This window comes from Hyposmocoma kahamanoa, unplaced genomic scaffold (assembly GCF_003589595.1).
Source record: "Hyposmocoma kahamanoa isolate Upper Pololo Valley unplaced genomic scaffold, ASM358959v1 245, whole genome shotgun sequence".
Classification (NCBI taxonomy): domain Eukaryota; kingdom Metazoa; phylum Arthropoda; class Insecta; order Lepidoptera; family Cosmopterigidae; genus Hyposmocoma; species Hyposmocoma kahamanoa.
Genome location: NW_020653762.1, coordinates 1,535,771 through 1,554,361, shown reverse-complemented (window position 1 = coordinate 1,554,361; position 18,591 = coordinate 1,535,771). Strand labels below are relative to the sequence as shown.

Here is an 18,591-nt window from a genome sequence, read left to right as displayed (position 1 = left end):
GACGCAGCGGCTGGCCGGCTTCTCGTTCGGCGAGCGGCGCGCCGAGCCGCGGCGGCCGGCCGCGGGCTCGGGCTCGGGCGCGGGCGGCTCGCCGGCCGCCGACGCGCTGCGCCTCATGGGCACGCCCGCCTGCCCGCGCTTCGACGAGTGCCCGGTGCTGGAGCCGCTGCTGTGCAAGAAGGTGGCGCACGAGCGGCTCACGGCGCTGCTGTTCCGCGCCGAGTACTTCGTCACGGCCTGCGCCGACGGCTGCGTCAACACGTGGGCGCGCCCGCGCGGGGCCGCGCTCAACGGCCGCCGCGACGACCGCAAGGACTAGACCAGTGCGCGAGTGTTTGTTCATTTCCTTCGTGGCCTTACGTGTGTGACGCTGAACCGCGCTGAACGCGAACGCGAACGTAGTGCGGTCGCGACGCGGTGACGGTCTGCCGAGTTGCGCCCCCGCGCGCGTCGCCGGGATCCGACTCCGTAATGAAGATTATGTATAAAACGTTGACGGCCGCGTCGGTCGATAAATAATATATTGTAAAAAGCATTCTGTAAATAGTCAATTATACGAGAGTTCGAACAGATTTAATTCGGTGGTTCCGGCGGTCCGCCGGCACGTGTGGCGCTCCCGTGCGAACAGTCGATACCCGTAAGACTGCGGACGCAGAGTCGGACGGAGAAGAGGTAATTTAGTTCATCACCGAAGGCCCGGCCCCGGCGCGAACGCTGAACGTCGACGTCGTTCGGAGTCCGGCTCTGCGCCTCTCATACCGCGGTTGGGGTCACACCGCGAGGCCTCGAGGCCCGTCGACGCACGAGCCCGGGTCGGAAGACTCCAATCATTCCACAACTCGCGCCTCGATCGGCCTCGGCGCGGACCGAGCGGGTTAAAGCGTTGTACAAAATCCGGCAGCTGTTAGTGAACGATACAGGGTGGTCTAAAAGATTAAGACTTCGTTTTGTTAACGTAAAATAATACGAGAAACGTAGGTGTGATCTCAACTGCCCCGTGTGAATTATTAGCATGAATGGAGATTTTGTTAGAGGACGGACGTTGTGATGCGATTACTTATTGTAACTGTTCAAAACTAGTGAGACACGAACTACAAGCCTATCGAGTTATTATTTAAATAGAGGACTCTCTTTTTACTTGCTGCGGTTTTATTTTATCCCGATTATATTTGACGTATCTAATCGACAACCCAGGTTGGGTTGAACCCAGGTCGGGTTGTCGATTAGATTAATTTTTTTTCTTTTTTAATCTTTGTTCATAGAGGGTTTTACAAATGCCACCTGCCACACATTGTGGATCTTTTAATCTACACGTTCCTTAACCTAATCGTCTTCTTAACTAATTTATATAGCAGCTCCACCTCTTCAGAGCGACCACAATATTTGTGTTCGGACGGAACCTACCAGGGTGCGGTTATTTGCGGGGATTGGTTTTATTACATTTTATGCGGGTTCCAGTTCGTTTTGTCTGAACCGACAAGTGCCGCGTAGATTTTGTATACAAGTTTAGTTAGGTACTATTCTGACTTATCTTTTTTTTTGTTGTGACGTATTGTTTTTGTAATGGGGCTGAAATGTTACAATAATTTTCAAAGCCTCTATAGTCGTCACAAAATAAGAGGCACCTTTTGACACTTCTCATCGCGACGGAAATGGGATGTGGAAGAAACGTATAGGTAACCATATTAGACGATTCTCACGATCAATTTGAAATTCTGTTTGTCTGTGATCATTTAGATTACTTTTAGGGGCATTGGTATTCTGTTCTAGATAGAACAGATTAACATTTACTTTAGCAATATACAGTTGAATATAAATAATAAGTAAGTATTTTAAATTCTGGCAATAACAACCAGTAGCTCTTGTTGAAGTGTAGTTGCATTAACAGAGTTCACAAGGACAACCTGTAGTTAAATAATAAACATCTGACGAAAAACAAAAAAGACTTCATAGTTTACATTTTTAATCACTGTCATTGGAAGATGATCCAAAATAATCAGTTGAGCTAGTATTACCTGTATGTATAATATTGAAGATCGTTTTTGTGTTTCAGCTTGGGGTATTAATTAAATAATTATATTATAAAATATAATTATATTAATAATTCAGTTGGGGGTTAAGTAGCTCGCGTCCGTAGGCTGTACCCTCGAGACCCTATACGTGACCCTTGGGTGGTGCCAAATAAGATACAAATTCCGGTGGTAGACCTTGGTCGTGTCTGGTGACCACCCTCTGGGCGAAGCCTAGCCGCCAAACAGCTATGGCTGTCGTCCGGCTTGACGCCCAGAGTAGCCGCTCTAGAATGAAGGATCTGTACAGTTGCACTGATTTGGTTGATCTCGGGGCTCCCTTGTTGTTGCGCTGGGAACCTAGACGCGGAGCTCCGCTGGCCGACCGCAGGTAGTAGGGGGCCCAGCTGATTAGCTTCCAGTGAAAGGCTGCCCCGCCAACTCGCGAAAAATCCCGGGGTGCTCCATCGTGCCGGTTAGCGACCGGATAATACGTAACGTTCGGGCGTTCCCGCGCGCTCCAGTCTAGTTTCCCATCGGCGTACCATATAGGGTATGCGCCGCATGACTTTCAGAGTAGTGTCTCGTACAACTGCCTTCGCTCTCCCCATTCACTCTACCCCTAACACGAAAAGGTCAAGGAAATTGAGGAAGGCTAACAAACAAACAGCGGATGCACGTCCTTTCACTTAAAGTGCACCTCTCAAACATCCGAGGTCTGCACTCCAATCTCTCATCTGTCCACCACCATCTTGAGACTCACATGCTCTTCCTCACGGAGACCCAAATTAGATGTCCTTCCGACACTGCTGCATTTGCATTACCCAGGTTACATTCTGGAGCACAAATTTAAGCAGCGCGCTGGTACCTGCGTTTACGCTCGTGATGACATCTGTTCTAAACGTCTCCGTAACCTCGAAGACCCCGATCTCTCAGTAATGTGGGTTCTGGTGGACACTGGACTGGAATAAATAGCCTACGCCAGTGTGTACCGGTCGCTTTCTGGAGGCCCGGAGACGACTAGGCTGTTCAACTATCTCTGCAGCTCGGCGGAAACAAGTCCAACAACGGTGTCCTAAAGCGCAACATGTCTTTTTGGGGGACTAATGCCCATCACCAGGAATGGTTGTTCCCATACCAAAAAACCGACACTGGAAGAGAGGCGGATGTGTGTTTTATCGCTAGACCTCACCCAGCTGGCGAGTTGCGCTACCCGGATACCGGACGTTGACGACCACACAGCCAATTACCTGGATCTTCTGCTGACAACCGATCCAGACCGCTATCGGTCATATATAGTATCGATCTCGTCCCCACTACGGACATCCGATCATTGCCTGGTGAAATCTGTATCTGTCTACTCCCCACCCGATCTCAGTACGAGAGGTACTAGGAGGATGTGGCTACACAAGTCAGCAGATTGGGATGCGATGCGGCATTTCTTTGCATCTTATCCCTGGCGGCAGCTGTGCTTCTCTTCTGACGCTCCGACGTGCTGCGCGTCTGCCGTCTCTGAGATGATTATTCGGGCTATGGAATACTTTATTCCGTATTTCGAAGTCTCCTCCAGCGGCAAAGCTCGCCCTTGGTTTGCCGCTGAGTGTGCTTCTGCGGAAAGAGAAAGCCCAACTTCCAACTCCCGTCTTGACGCTACTTTGCAAACACCACCTACACTACCTCGCTGTGACTCGGAAATGCCCGAGATCACAATCCGTCAAAAAGAGGTGTGTATGTGTGAAAACTTTACGCAAATTAGACGTCAACAAAGTCAGCGGCCCTGACGGAATTCCAGCGATTGTCCTGCGGAACTGTGCACCCGAGTTGTCTCCGGTGTTGACTCGCCTGTATCGCCTCTCTATGAGTTCTGGACAAGTCCCGAAAACCTGGAAGTTTGCAAATGTACAGCCTGTACCTAAGAAAGGTAGTCATGCCGACCCATCTAATTATCGACCTATCGCAATCACCTCCGTACTCTGTAAGACTATGGAGCGCGTATTGAACAGTCGTCTCCTTGGATACCTCGAAGATAACGATCTTCTCAGTGATCGACAGTATGGTTTTCGCCGTGGTCGATCTAATGGGGATCTTCTTGCGTATGCCACACATTTAAACAAGCTTCCAGCTTACGGAATTCCTGTTGGCTTTCGCACATAGATAGGCGATTTTCTGAAGGATAGGTCAATCCGTGTAGTTGTAGATGGTTACTCGTCTTTCTCATGGTATAAATATATAAAAGTGTACCTCAGGGATCTGTCCTCTCCGCCACTCTATTTTTGCTGCATATCAACGACCTGCTGCTGATGCCCGGTATCTTTGGGTACGCAGACGACAGCACAGCGGTAGAGAGTTATGTGCCAGACGCCCGAGACAACAGCGAAGAGATCCGGCGAGACGCGATGGTAACCCGGTTGAACCTGAGTCTGAAAGCGGCTTCCGACTGAGGAGATGTTAACAGGGTCAGGTTTAATGCGGCTAAAACACAGGCATGTCTTTTCACATCAAAACGGAATCCCCTACAACTTACTTCGACTTTCCGAGATGTATCCGTGCCGATAAGGTACCACCTTGAGCTACTTGGTCTGGACTTATCATCCAACCTTAACTTTGGGCGATACATCGAGTGCTTGGCAAAAACTGCAGCCAGAAGACTAGGCATACTTTTCAAGGTCAGGCGGTACTTCACGCCTGAACAGCTTTTAAATCTGTGTAAAGCACAAGTTTAATCGTGTAGGGAGTACTGCTGCCACCTTTGGAACGGCTCTGCCTATTACCAGTTTGCTGCCTTGGACTCGGTGCAGCGAAAAGCAAAGATACTTATTAACAATAATTCTCTTGTGGAGTGGAAACTACAAATTTCTCGACCATCGCAGAAAAGTAGCCTGCTTGTCGGTTTTCTATCGAATACAAATCGGGGTGTGTGCGCAGGAGCTTTTCAATTTAGTTTCACCCTCACTGTTTCTCCTTCGGTCGACTAGAAGGTCTGGATCACTCCATTCTTGTCGTTGATATTCCACCTATTCGCGCTAAGCGCTTTGATTCCTCCTTTCTAATGCGTACGGCAAAGGAATGGAATGCTCTATCGGCATCTGTATTTCCCGAAAAGTAGAATTTGGGGCTACCCAAGGCTAGAGTGAATAGGCATTTTTTAGCCAAACGCCTCCCATCGTCGTTTAACATCAGGTGAGATAGTGGCCAAGCGGGTGTCTATTTAAAAAAAAAAAAAGAATTTTTATTAAGGTTTCCCCATCGAAAAATAAAAAAATGTATCAGTGTCGCAGCGAACGGGGTGTAAAGTTCGGTGAATAAAAAAGTTACTTTTAAAGGAATGTGACGCGCCGAGGTGGTTCTCCATCGAAAGGAGAGTAGCAATCTCACCGGCCTATTTCCACCGAAAACTGTCATTAAAAACCCGCGCGAACTCGCGCTGTTGTCGCGGATAGTGAAGGTTTAGTGCTGGTCAGTTCGTCTAATGGTAAACACGCGGCTGATGAACATGTCCCGTCAATTATTATTATTTACATATATTTTTTCAAATTATTTCATCTGATGTTCTTCCATTAACAGGATGAACATCAGATGAAATAATTTTTTTTTAATATCGAAACGTATGTACCCCACATTCTGGTGATTGATATTATTAACCATCGCGACTTCGCGCGAGAAATCCTGTTTCCGTTGCAGAGTGTAATACTCTATGTGGGCAGCAATATGGTTCAATATTACATTAACCAAATTTTAATTCTTGCCTCGTCCATCTTTATTCTAGATCATTTCCACCGAGAATCTCTGCTTCTAAACGGGACGAGCTTAAAATCTGTTGACGTCTATCGAGGGCAAAAACTATTTATAACTAAATATCTGTTGTAAATATTTAATATATATAGTTATATTTAAAATTTAATGATGTTATTAATTACAAAATGTTTGTTGCTCCAACTAGACGATTCGATTTGGCTTTGTATAAAATCGATCTGCTCGAAAATTGCATTGAAATAAATTGATACAAAAGGCGAGGTCGTATTTTGATCGTACGCACTTCATAAAAATGGAATCGTAACGTACATCCTCGGCAGTGAGAATCCACCGGTAGCGGAGAATCGAAATGTGGCCTTCGAAATTGCAATGTCCGTCCGGCCTCGCCGGCAGCCCCCCTCCGGCCGGGAATGAAACGCCGGTGTGGGTAAAGAAGAGTTTAATGCGAACAAGCGGAAGGGCGGGCGGGGCCTAGAAGCCGGGGTCCCAGCGCGTGGCCCGCCGGGCGTCGCGCAGGCGGAAGCACTGCAGCGTGTCGCCCGCGCGCAGCTCCACCGCGGCGTCGGCCAGCCGCAGGCCGCACTCGGTGCCGCTGGGGACCGTCGCCACCTCGGCCTTGAGGTGCTTCATGGACGCCAGCGGGCCTGCGGGCAGCGAGCGTCAGGCGGGGCGGGGCGGGGCGGGGCGGGGCGGGGCGGCGGCGGACTCACCCTCGTGCACCACGCGGCCGTCGCGCAGCAGGCGGAACCGCGCGTCCCGGTGCAGCGCGCCCTTGACGCAGCGCGCGCCGGCCACCGGCACCTTCCTCTTGCCCTCCGTCACCGTGAACCGCTGCAGCACCTTGGCCTCGCCTGCGCAGAGGCCGGGTCAGCGCGGGCCGGCGGAGCGGCGCCCGGCACCCGCCGCCCCGCCCGCGCACCCACCGAGCGCCTCCTCCTCGCGGGCCAGCGGCATCCGGGCGCTGATCTCGTCGCGGACGTCGTCCACCAGCCTGTAGATGACGTCGTGCCGCCGGACGGGCACGCCGCGGCGCCTGGCGTCCAGCGCCAGCTCGGGCGCGCAGTCGGCGTTGAACAGGAGCACGGTCGCCCCGAACGCCTCGGCGACCTGCGGGGACGCGCCGTCAAGGGTCTTTCCTCCGGCGGGGCCGGACGAGACTTTCCATCATATTTCCGCCGAAAATTGCCGTTAATAGCTCGCGCAGTGGTCGTGTTGCGGGCGGGGAACGTTCAGTGCCGTCCGGTCGGTGGACCGATAAGCGCCGCGCGGCTGAAATAGCGCGTCATGTTAACGGAAGAAGATCCGGATGAAGCCATCTTACCCCACATTATCGCGATAAATATTAATTTAACCGATTATATTCGCAATTTAACCCAAAACCGGTACAGTTTGGCATAAATGCGTGAAAGTAAAAAAAACTTCAGAAGCACATTAAAGCGGTGTCAGAAAAATGAGGAACAGATCAGAAGGGATATAATAGCAACGCATAGAGCCTCCAAGAACTTCGTCGAGTATTGGAAGTTGACCAATAAACTGAACGTTAAGCCGAGTTTGCCAAAAAAAAAAAAAAAAGGTTGCAACACTGAGAGAGACATAGCTAACATGTTTACGGACAAATTTCAAGTTTCTTCCCTGCTAACTATGCCACACAGCCCGCTTGATGCTGGAACCGAGAATGAGCGGGAGGTTTTGCATTTATGCACCTGAAGTGTGCGAGAGTGCATCTTCCCAGAATGTTAACCATGTTCTTCTCTCTGTGTATGAGGCAGAAATGCTGATGAAAACTATAGCGGTGCCAGTACTTAAACATAAAACGGAGGATATTACCAGTCATGAAAATTACAGTCCGATATCGCTGGCCACAATTGTTGCTAAGGTGTTGGATAGTCTGCTGGACAAATATTTGAACAAACAGTTCCGCTTTAGGTCAGGTCTTTCCACAGAAAGCGCCATATTATGTCTTAAGCAGACTGTCCGATACTACACGGAGAGACGCACACCGGTGTACGCCTGTTTTCTTGATCTCTCTAAAGCTCGAGAAGGCAGGCGTACACACGGACCTAATAAGTGTGCTAAAGTGCTGATACACGAACCAGCAAAATAATGTGAGGTGGGGAGGGGCTCTCTCGGATGCATACAAATTTGAGTGCGGGGGAGTACCTGTACGTAAACGGGCCGATCGTTGGACTCAGCAGTAAACCTGTCGGATTCAGCATCAGCGTAAATAACATTAGTTATGCCAAGATATGGTGCTCCTGGGTGCAACGGTGGGCTCAATTGCGTAGCTCCTTCGGTTTTGTGAGCAGTATACGAGTACTCACGGCCTTGTATACAATTGTGTCAAGAGTGAGTTTATGGTCTTTGGGATCCCCGGTAGAGTGATGTCTTATGAACCTAGAATTAATCTAAATGAGGTGGCACTAAAGAGGGTGAGCAGATTTAAATATCTAGGACATTACTTGACGGAGGATCTTAAAGACCAAACTGATATTGATCGGGAACGTAGGGCGTTGGCTGCCAGATGTAATATGTTGGCACATAGATTCGCCCGCGTTAGTGAGGAAGCCAAAATAACTTTATTCAAGGCGTATTGTCAATCCTTCTACACAGGTGGTCTGTGTGTCAACTATACGCAGAAGGCACTCTGCGCCCTGCGCGCTCAATATAATAACGGTTTCAGGATGCTGTTGGGACTACCGCGACATTCCAGCGTTTCGTCGATGTTTGCTCAAGCGGGAGTAGAAGACTTTTTTGCTGTGATGCGAAAAAAGACGGCGTCACTACTCTCTGGACTGCGTTCTAGTCCTAACAACATCCTGAAAACGTTTGCTTCGTCATTTCGTCCAGGTTCTGTTGAGGTGATGGGGTAGTCGGCGGCGCCTCGAGCGAAATAATGTGTGTTTTTATGTTTTATCTCTGTTTACTAACAATAGTCATAAGTTTAAAAATGTATGTATTTACTGACAAGTGGGTCTTGAATGCCAAATAAATGATTGATTTACTATTATTATTATTAATGACCGTCGCGAGCTCGCGCGAGATACATACCGTGATACGTATATTATATAATAATATATATTACTCTATGTAGGCAGCAACACGGTTTAATATACCGTCAACAAATATATCAATTCTCCCCTTACCGCTCCAGATATTTCCACCGTAGATGCGCTGGGAGATAATTGAAATTTTGTCATACAAATTCCACTCGTCTCGTCTTGCCGGTAGAAAAACACCTTTACGGAATCGATGTCGGTAATAAAAAACGCGGAACTACCTCTATGTCGTTGGGCGTGACCGGGCCCACGCCGTAGTGCACCAGATCGAGCCTGACCGTGTCGTGTTCGTCGTACGTTTCTAGGATATCCAGAATTGCCTCCACCGATCCGTCGACGTCGCCTGTAAATTGAAATTGTAATTGAGTACAAAATAAACCCGATACTGGTAGGACCCGTCTTGCGCTCCGGCCGCCGTCTTCCCCGTGGACCTGTTCCGGAATTTATTTATTTATTTATTTATTTATTAGGAAGACCAACAGCTTAAAACTAAATTAAGTAATAATAATAACGACATAAAGCCAATTACAGGTCCTCACAAATAACAATCGATTTTCAAGTTCTAGCACACAATTTTCAAGAAAGAAAAAATAATCAATTACAAACATAGAGAAAAATTAAAAAGTAAACATCAACAGGAGTCACAAAAATGCCTCACCAATGCATTCCTCGCCGAAGTCACACTTGTATTAAATAAATCTAGGTTAATGATTTTACACAATTCATTAAAGTTACTGCTGGCACGCCACATAAACTCGTCCTGTCTATAATTGGTATGAGTTGGTGGTAGATACAATAGCGAATTATTTCTTAATGACTTACAGGGGACTCTCAGCAATAACTGAGATAGCAGTTCTGGACAGTCAATGGAGCTTGATGCTATTTTTAATAGTAACATCAAGTCACCTATCTCACGACGTAATACTAGAGGTAACAGATGGTGCTTCTTACAAAGGGAGTAATAGCTAAAAGTATTGTTAGAGTCATTTGTACGGTAACAAAGAAATATATATATAATAAAATAAAATAAATTTTTTTTGAATATTTTCTAAACGCGAAATATAAGTATCGTATCGTGGATTCCAAATTTGGCTGGCATATTCCAAGATGCTGCGGACAAATGAGCAGTACAATATCTTGAGTTTTCACTTGGGTAAAATCCTTTGCACAGCGCATGACAAATCCGAGGGACCTGGAGGCTTTAGCAACCATGCTATCTATGTGTGAATCAAATAATAATTTAGAGTCGTGAATTACTCCTAGATCCCGTACAATTTGTAACAGTCACCGTACTGGAGTAAGAAGAAACGCAACAAAAAATAGAACATTTTGAGGTAATCTTAACTTTAACCGAAAAAAACCGAAACCGCGACGACTTTGTGGTTCACCGAAAGATGGGGAGAAATGACACGGCTTTTGATCTCAAAAGCACGGATCCTCTTTGAGTTACTGATCCAACGGCTCATAGAAAATAATAAAGAGTGCACCAAGTAGTACTAATTCTAAGGCAATTATATTATACTTGTAAACAATAGATGCGCAATATGCGGCTCCAAACGGTAGCTACGGCACTGTTGTCTGCAGAAAACAGTGACATCAGTCACCTTCTTGAATTCGAATGAATCACCGAGACGTGACAAAAAAGTATTAAAAATGGTGAAATGGATAATTAAAATTTGCAATTCCCGATGAATTCTCGGTTCGAAAATGATCATAAAACTACTGGCGTCACTTTTCACATGTAAGTTTGTTTTGTTGGTTTAGATTATCGTAAACAAAAATAAAAATGAAATAAATTTATTTTAAACATCAATGTTGCCAGTAAATCAATTTTCATTTGCCCATAATATTGAGAGTTAATGACTTCGTATTAAAAAGTGATAAAATGATATTTTGTTTGTAACCCAGAATACCTAAAGATCATACGCGCAGGGCGGAGTGGATAACAATTATACGACTTTTACGGAAAGATATTTTGAGTAACAAGACACGAGACAATTGTACCACAAGCTAATGCTGCGCAGTGACGTTTAATAATTTGCAATAAAGTATACTTAAATGTTTTGTGTATCAAGTAATTTGTAATACCACCCCTTTATAAATCTGTGTTCGTTAAATAGAAACAGATATTTCGTCGGAAGACAGAATTTTCATCAACTTTATACAATAAAAAAATACTAGAAAAGCAATGGATTCCTTAGATTAGAAAGTCATCTTTTCATATTTACAATTTATTTGAAAGAACTATGAAATCCAAGCGTAGATTGTTAAATTCATACATTTTTACGTATATTTCACGCACTCGTTCATTCTATTTCTGATTTCTATCTCCACAACACCACAACAAAGAGACATCTTTCCACCACGCACCAGAGACGCTACAAGAAATTAGAAAAAAATATTTCTAAATCGGTAACACTGGTCGTATCCTTTAATGCACTATGACTATTTCATTTTGACATATTATGACTGAACTTAATAAGTTTGACATTAGAAAAAATGAGACAAATATATTCAAAGCTGGTCTTTAAATTTGTAAAGTGGTGGCATATTTTAGACAACTGTTTGTAGTGTTTCGTTTTGTGTCTCTAGTATTATTTACGCTCGCTGTTCCCAGTAATTTACCTTTGATAACCAAACTGAGCGTAGGATGCGTGTCTTCCTGTATCATCTTTTGCCTGGGCCCATCAGGTCTTAACCTGAATCGGCCCATGGCTCTCTTCTTGGCCAGCTGCGCTTTGTACTGCTGCCGGTGCTCCGCTTCCTTCGCTTCGATCATGGTCAGGTCTTGCGCTTGCTTCTCTTTCATGCGTTGGTTATGACGCCATTTCATTACCTCGTTTGCGCGTTTCTGAACAATTCAGATAGAATGTTAACTGCCCGAGAATTCGGGACACAAAAACGAACCTTGTAATGTACATAGGTTTACCTCCGAAGCGACTTCAAGCACCTGATCTCCAGCTGAAGGCAATTCTCGCCAACCCTGTACTGACACGGGTGTAGACGGTGGGGCTTCTTGAATTGTCCTGCCTTCAGAGTTTTTCAGCATCCGAACCTATCGTGACAACAACCATTTTTCTCTACGAGCACTTTGATGTAAAGGGCATCTCAAGAAAAAATGTAAAGTTTCGGAGCAACAATCTGGCCATCCAGGTTTACCTGATTTAATACCAGCTGGTTCTTTCTCTGGAAATATTTAAACTCGTGTTTTCACCGAGACACCGGCTAATAAAATAAAGGCAAAAAATTTAGGGAGAAGCGAAGTGAACCTGATTTGATCCTAACAGGGAAACGTTGGCATGCGTAATGGCGAATAATAAGCGTCTTTTTTGACAGAAATGCATACAACGGGTGCGAAGTCATTTCGTTGGCATGTTTTGTAAAGTACTTTAGGTATTTCGTATTTTTGTAATTTTTCGTAGGTTAAAATCTGGAATGGGACATTCCGTATTTCGTTACTTAGAGTAGGTATAAATAAAACGACATAGGTCACGGGGTAGGTGACTATGGAACCTCACTTCGTAACGGGTACGCTAAGGATTTTTGTGACGCACCTTACCCCAACCCGAGCCGGCGACGAGCACGCAGCCGCGCCGCAACGTGCCGCGCTGCACTAACACCGTCGCTTGTTTGCTGTCAAGCAACAACGGCCACGTTAAAACGGTCACGGCCTATACTAACATCGGAACAACGGGACGGTCTAGTCCAACGTTTGCGGTCACTTGCCCGGCCCGGGAGTCCAGCCGGGCTTCCAACACGACTCCCTCGACGGGTCCGCCGGGGTCGGCCTTCAGCTCCATCAGTTGCGCCTGCAGGGTCAGCGCCTCCAGCAGCGCGTCCAGGTTCGTCCTTCGGAGGGCCGACACCGGCACCGCCTGCACGTCGCCGCCCAGCGCCTCGCAGACCAGCCCGTGCCGCGCCAGCTCGCGCAGCGCGCGCTCCTGCGGAGGGGGGTCTCGGGCAGGCTCGCGTCGCGGGGCCACCGGCGCGGGGCTGCCCCGGCACACCTACAACGTCCGCGCCCGGCTTGTCGGTTTTGGTGACCGCCACCAGCACGGGCACTGCAAGAGAAGCGGCGTCGTCAGGGCGGGCGGGCGGCGGAGCGCGCCAGCCGCCGCGGGAGCCGACCTCGCGCCCGGCGCGCCGCGGCCGCGGCCTCCAGCGTCTGCGGCCGCACGCCGTCGTCGGCCGCCAGCACCAGCACCGCGACGTCGGTGGCCGCGGCGCCGCGCGCGCGCATGGCGGCGAAGGCGGCGTGGCCCGGCGTGTCCAGGAACGTGGCGCGCTGGCCCGCCGGCAGCGACACTGCGGGGGGACGGTCAGGGTCGGCGGTCAGGGTCGGCGGCCGGGCCGGCGTCGGGGCCGGCGGCCGCGCTCACCGTCGAAGGCGCCGATGTGCTGCGTGATGCCGCCGCGCTCGCGCGCCGCCTCGCTGGTCCCCCGCAGCGCGTCCAGCAGCGTGGTCTTGCCGTGGTCCACGTGGCCCATGACGCACACCACGGGCGGCCGCGGCCGCAGCGCCGAGCGCGGGGCCGGAGGCGCCGGCGCCGCGTCTTGGCTCTGCACCGATTCGCGGAGTCACAGTACCGTTTTCGACCGCCGTCTCCCGGACGGCGTTCGCGGCTTCCTCGAACTATTTCGCAAAGCGATTTCTAACGTCGGTGTTGATGTCGTGCGTGTCCGTGCTGAAACGCCCCGGGCGAGTCGACACGACCACCCGTCGGAGTAACCTTAGCCGACATCGTCGGTGTTTTGTAGAAAAGGCGTAAGCGACGCTTCGTACGTTTCTCAGGGCTTTAGTTAATTCAGTTTCAGTTTTAAAATTAAGGAAACCTGCAGCCGTCTACGAAACATTTTAATGATGCGGTGAAGTGCCGCATTGGACGCGTGCGATAACCACAGCCCGAGCACTTGAATTGCGAGAAGAGGCCTGTGCCCAGTAGTAGGACAATATGTATATAGACTAACTATTACTATATAACATTTTGTTCCGTGATACTTAAAATGTTGTAAATTAAACATAACACGAATAAATTCTCCATCCTGTTAGTAAACCTTTTTGCTAACACACCTATGCAAGTCTGTGATTATTTCGATCTTTAATTTAAGATTTTTTTCCTTGTCACGACGACTTAAGAATCAATACATTGTTTTCTTCATCTGGACTGTGTTGACGCAACATTCCTTCACACCCTATGACAGAGCCTCTAATAGACGACATTGCTTAGTGGCTTCTTACAACCATTTCAAGACTGCATTCAGTCATGAATTCTTCTGCTTCCTGGGATGTTTTCTATATAATAGATTGCATCGCGAACGTAACATCTTTGATTTAAATAAATTTGAATATAAAAAGAAGTAGGTAAACTGGTGCAAACGTTAAATTATGGGGATACTGAAGCTATACTTCATCCAATAGTGTGACTCAAGGTTTTGCTGATCTGTAAGATTACCATATATTTACATGTGCACATACAAGCACACACACGCATACAAAAACACACGCACACGCGCACACACATTCACACACACTCATTTTAAATTTAAGTTTTACTTTCAGTTTAAAAGTACAATTTACAATTAAATTCATCTATCTAAAGTTCAATAGTGTATATGTGTAAAAATTCTTTAATTTTGTATTTCTCCTATTTTGTTTCTCTCTTACAATGTTTAATATTTTCTTAGTAATGCCATAATATATTTTGTATTATACCCAAGGGTGAAGGCCTGGTTACTAGTAGTACAGGTGTTAAGCCTTTAACAGACACCAGCTCCTACAAAAAGCTGTTAATGTTTCTTAAATTACTGAGAACCTTCTGGACGTATTTTTGTGGAGAAATAAACATATTATTATTATTATTCACGACAACTTGTGTTGTTTTTATTTTTGTCGAGATTTTCTGTGATAGAAGACTCTCTCGTCTTTTGGTTATGGGCATTGTTCTCACAATAAGCATGACTATAGAAAAACTGGAAGGTGTTTCAAATTATGGTACGTGGAAATATCAAATGAAATTATTATTGATAGACCATGGACTATGGAATTTAGCAATGGTTTCGAAGAAGCGACTGCTGATTCTTCAAAAGATCAGAAAGCATACGCAAAAATTTGTTTGAATATACACCCCATTTGCTATCCACATGTAAGAAATGTAAAGACTACTGCAGATGCGTGGAGAAACCTAAAGGCCGCCTATGAAAATTCTGACATAAGTCGAAGAATTCTCTTGAAGAAAAAACTTTCGCAAATTAAATACGAAAACTACAATTCTATGGATCACTATTTAGGAAATATTAATTCCGTTTGAATAGGACGTTAGTTGAAAAAGCCAGAGTCTTGCAGTGAAGAAACATTGGGTTGAAGCAGTAAACACTGCTTGTTATTTAAAAAATCATAGTCCAACTGCTGCTTTGACTAAAGCTACTCCTGAAATAGCTCTTCAGGTAGGACTGCTAGTAAAGTGAATCTCAGTCATCTTCGAGTATTTGGTAGCACAGCATTTGCTCTTACTCCGCAACATCAGCGTACAAAACTTGATCCCAAATGAAAACCCTATATCATGTTAGGATATTGTGCTCATACTAAAGGTTACATACTTGGTGATCCAGTTGATGGCAATAAAATTATAAAAACTCGTTCTGTTGAATTTATTGAAACGGTTAGATGTATTCAATTTAAAACTGCAAAGGACAATGAATGTTTTAAAGATTTAATTAACACTGTTGATATTACTGTAACTAATGTAAACACTTTAGATGCACATTTAAATGATTATGACAACAAAGAGTATGCTACACCAAGAGTTTTGTCTATCAATAATGAAGTTCTAGACGTCGTTGAAGAACCTGATGTTCAAACTATAGTTCCATCTGATGAACACGGAGACGCTGAGTCTTTGTTGAATAATATTTAATCACAGATGATTTATAACTACAGAATGCGTCAGGTTTTCAAATTACTGATAATTCTAGGCCTATAAATCAAGCTATAAAATCATGTGAAAAAGCGAAATTTTAATTAGAAGCTATGAAAGAAGAATATAATTCACTTTTGTCACGTAGAGTCTGGGAACTTGTTGATCGACCTAAACATGGAATTATCATTAAATGTAAATGGGTTTTCAAAGAAAAAGTTGATCCAAGTGGAAATTTTGAGAAATTTAAAGCTCGCTTCGTTGCAAAAGTTTTCACTTAGCAATATGGTGTGGATTATGAAGAAACTTTTGCACCAGTTGTTAGACATTGCACATTATGTTTATTATTTGCAATTGGAAATGAAAATGATATGGACATCGAATATTCAGATGTTAATACGGCATTCCTTAACGGAAATCTTAATGAATGGGGCAGAACAAAGTATGTTTACTCAAGAAGAGTTTATATGGACTCAAACAAGCCAATAGAGGTTAAAATGAAAAAGTGCATAAAGTTTTAACTACCAATGGCTATACGCAATTGAAGACTGAAAAATGTGTTTATTATAATCATTATAGCACTTTATGCTGATGACTTCTTCATATTCAGTTCAAATGAACAACAAAAAAGTATGCTATGTAAGATGCTCAGTTCCAACTTTAAGATCAAATTGCTTGGACCTGTAAAGCAAGCATTGGGTATGAAGGTTGAAAGGAACCGGGAGCACGGGACTTTAAAGCTGACACAGTCGGAATATGTAAAAAGTCTGTTAACAAAATTTAGCAGATTATTACGAAGTAGCGGCTCCTATGGAAGTCAATTGCAATCTGCCGAAAGCAGAAACAATCGATACGCGGTTTCCGTATCAGGGACTTATTAGTAGTTTAATGTATCTCGCTGTTAGCACACATCCATTGCATATTGCATTTGCGTGCAGTAAACTCAGCCAATATACCACTTATTATAATGAATCGCACTGCCTCGCAGCTAAACGTGTACTGCCGTGTCTTTCAGGAACAACTACCTATGGTCTCAATTTTAGGAGAGGTAATAATAAAGTTGAAATCTAATCCGACGCAGATTGGGCGGGGGATAACACTGATCGAAAGTCATATTCAGAGTTTCTGAGTAGGTTCGGCTTTTGCATCGTAAATTAGTACAGTCACAAACCACAAAACGTGGTTTGTTCTAGCACCGAAGCTGAATACTATGCTCTTGGGAGTTCTATAAAAGAGGCAAAATTCTTGAAAAAATTTTTATTCGAACACAAATACAGGAGCCTGTCACCACCAGAACCTATAACAATTTTTAATGACAACCGTAGCACATTCAAAATGGTAGAGAATGAATGTTTTAGGAGAACTAACCACATAGACGTTCATCATCACTTCATTCAAGAATGTGTTGATGATAAAGTAGTCTGTTTATAGTACAAGTCATCAACAGAGTTAGAGGCAGACCTGTTTACAAAAGCATTGCCTAAGGCAAAGCATGAGTTGATCGTAAAATCTTTGGGTTTAGTTTAGGTGACCGAACTATTATTGTATTTTGTGCTCTCGCGTCATTTGGTCAGAATGTCATTATGTACTACTCAACATATTGTTCAAGCCTCAAAAATCGCTTTTCCCAAATTGACTGATTCTCACATTGAAACTGTCAAATTTGGGTACAGTTAGTGAAACTTTATTGTAACTTAAAATTATTATAATTAATAATACAAAGATCGAACACCCAGAAAAAATTCCTCCGATCCGGCCGGATTCGAAACGACGTCTTCTAGCTGCCCGTGACAGACGGTATACCAACTAAGCCACGGAACCAACCAGCGGTACGACTAAAAAGTCGTTGAAAAACCAAATATAAAGACATGACGCAAGCACAGAGAAAAATTCGTGAGGTCCGCTGGTTCGTACCGTGGCTTAGTTGGTATAGCGTCTGCCACGGTAAGCTAGAAGACGTTCGGTTCGAATCCGGCCGGATCCAAGAAATGTTTTCTGAGTGTTCAATCTTTGTATTAATAATTATAACAAACCAGTGGAGTAATTTCACAAAAAATAATTGTATACAAATTCAATAAAAATTTAAAATTATTAACTAAACGAAAATATAAAATACTCTTCTCGAAACAAAAAAATAATTCTTTGCGAGTACTAATTAGACACTGGGTTCTCTTTTTAATAGTCGAAATATTCTGCAAAAAACTGAATTTTAGTTAGTTCGCCGGTTTGTAATTCATCCGTTTTTTATAATAACTTTCGAATAAAATGTCATGCCGTTTTCTTGTAGTAAATATATGTATGGCCTACATTTATTTTGTTTTTTTTTTTTTCATTTATTTATTTGAGTTTGGGTGTAATTTGTGGTGGTCCTATGTGTGTGTCCATGGTATCCACGACACAGGGTTTACCTAGTGCAGGGCTATGTTGAGTGTGTGCGTTATTATTATTATGGAAATCAGTAATTTTGGGAAAAGGGATTTTTGAGGTTTAAACTTAATGTCGAGTAGTACATAATGACATTCTGGGCAAACCAGCCGGAAGGGTTTTTATTACTTGATTATGATTGCTCGTGTAAGGGGCAGTGTTGGTAAACCTTTTTGCTGACACACCTACTATGTAAGTCTGTGATTATTTCGAATTTTTAAAGTGTTCCTTATCACGACGACTAAGTCAAAGTCAAAGTCAAAGATTATTTATTTCATAGGTATAATAAATTTACACTTGAAAACGTGACATTTAAGTTACTGCTCGTTCACTACGCTGACCTCTCTGAGAAGAACGAGCAAGAAACTCTAGGGATTGCTCTTTTCAAATAAACTTAAATGCTATGGAATACACTTTGAATCAAATTTGTGTGGA

The 18,591-nt window shown here is 44.8% G+C and overlaps 2 protein-coding genes across 3 annotated transcripts in view; one reads left to right on the top strand and one right to left on the bottom strand.

Annotated features, from left to right (window-relative positions):
- The window catches only part of LOC113228859 (WD repeat-containing protein 20), a 4,222-nt gene extending 3,021 nt beyond the window's left edge, over positions 1 to 1,201 (top strand). The window contains exon 5 of the mRNA XM_026462280.1: positions 1 to 1,201. This exon is cut by the window's left edge and continues 9 nt beyond it. Within this exon, the coding sequence (XP_026318065.1) occupies positions 1 to 319 (319 nt within the window). The 3' untranslated portion in view covers positions 320 to 1,201.
- Positions 1,202 to 5,925: 4,724 nt separating this feature from the next.
- LOC113228853 (translation initiation factor IF-2, mitochondrial) overlaps positions 5,926 to 18,591 on the bottom strand; it is a 22,558-nt gene continuing 9,892 nt past the window's right edge. Inside the window, exons 5-15 of one of the 2 annotated variants that reach the window (XM_026462269.1) lie at positions 13,198 to 13,378; positions 12,947 to 13,123; positions 12,830 to 12,879; positions 12,545 to 12,759; positions 12,373 to 12,451; positions 11,748 to 11,873; positions 11,444 to 11,669; positions 9,040 to 9,161; positions 6,686 to 6,869; positions 6,473 to 6,613; positions 5,926 to 6,406 (exon numbers count right to left, since the gene is read on the bottom strand). In XM_026462269.1, coding sequence (XP_026318054.1) covers positions 6,234 to 6,406; positions 6,473 to 6,613; positions 6,686 to 6,869; positions 9,040 to 9,161; positions 11,444 to 11,669; positions 11,748 to 11,873; positions 12,373 to 12,451; positions 12,545 to 12,759; positions 12,830 to 12,879; positions 12,947 to 13,123; positions 13,198 to 13,378 — 1,674 coding nt within the window. In that variant the 3' untranslated portion in view covers positions 5,926 to 6,233. The remainder of the gene's footprint in view (positions 6,407 to 6,472; positions 6,614 to 6,685; positions 6,870 to 9,039; positions 9,162 to 11,443; positions 11,670 to 11,747; positions 11,874 to 12,372; positions 12,452 to 12,544; positions 12,760 to 12,829; positions 12,880 to 12,946; positions 13,124 to 13,197; positions 13,379 to 18,591) is intronic. The other variant, XM_026462271.1, reaches the window with a different exon arrangement.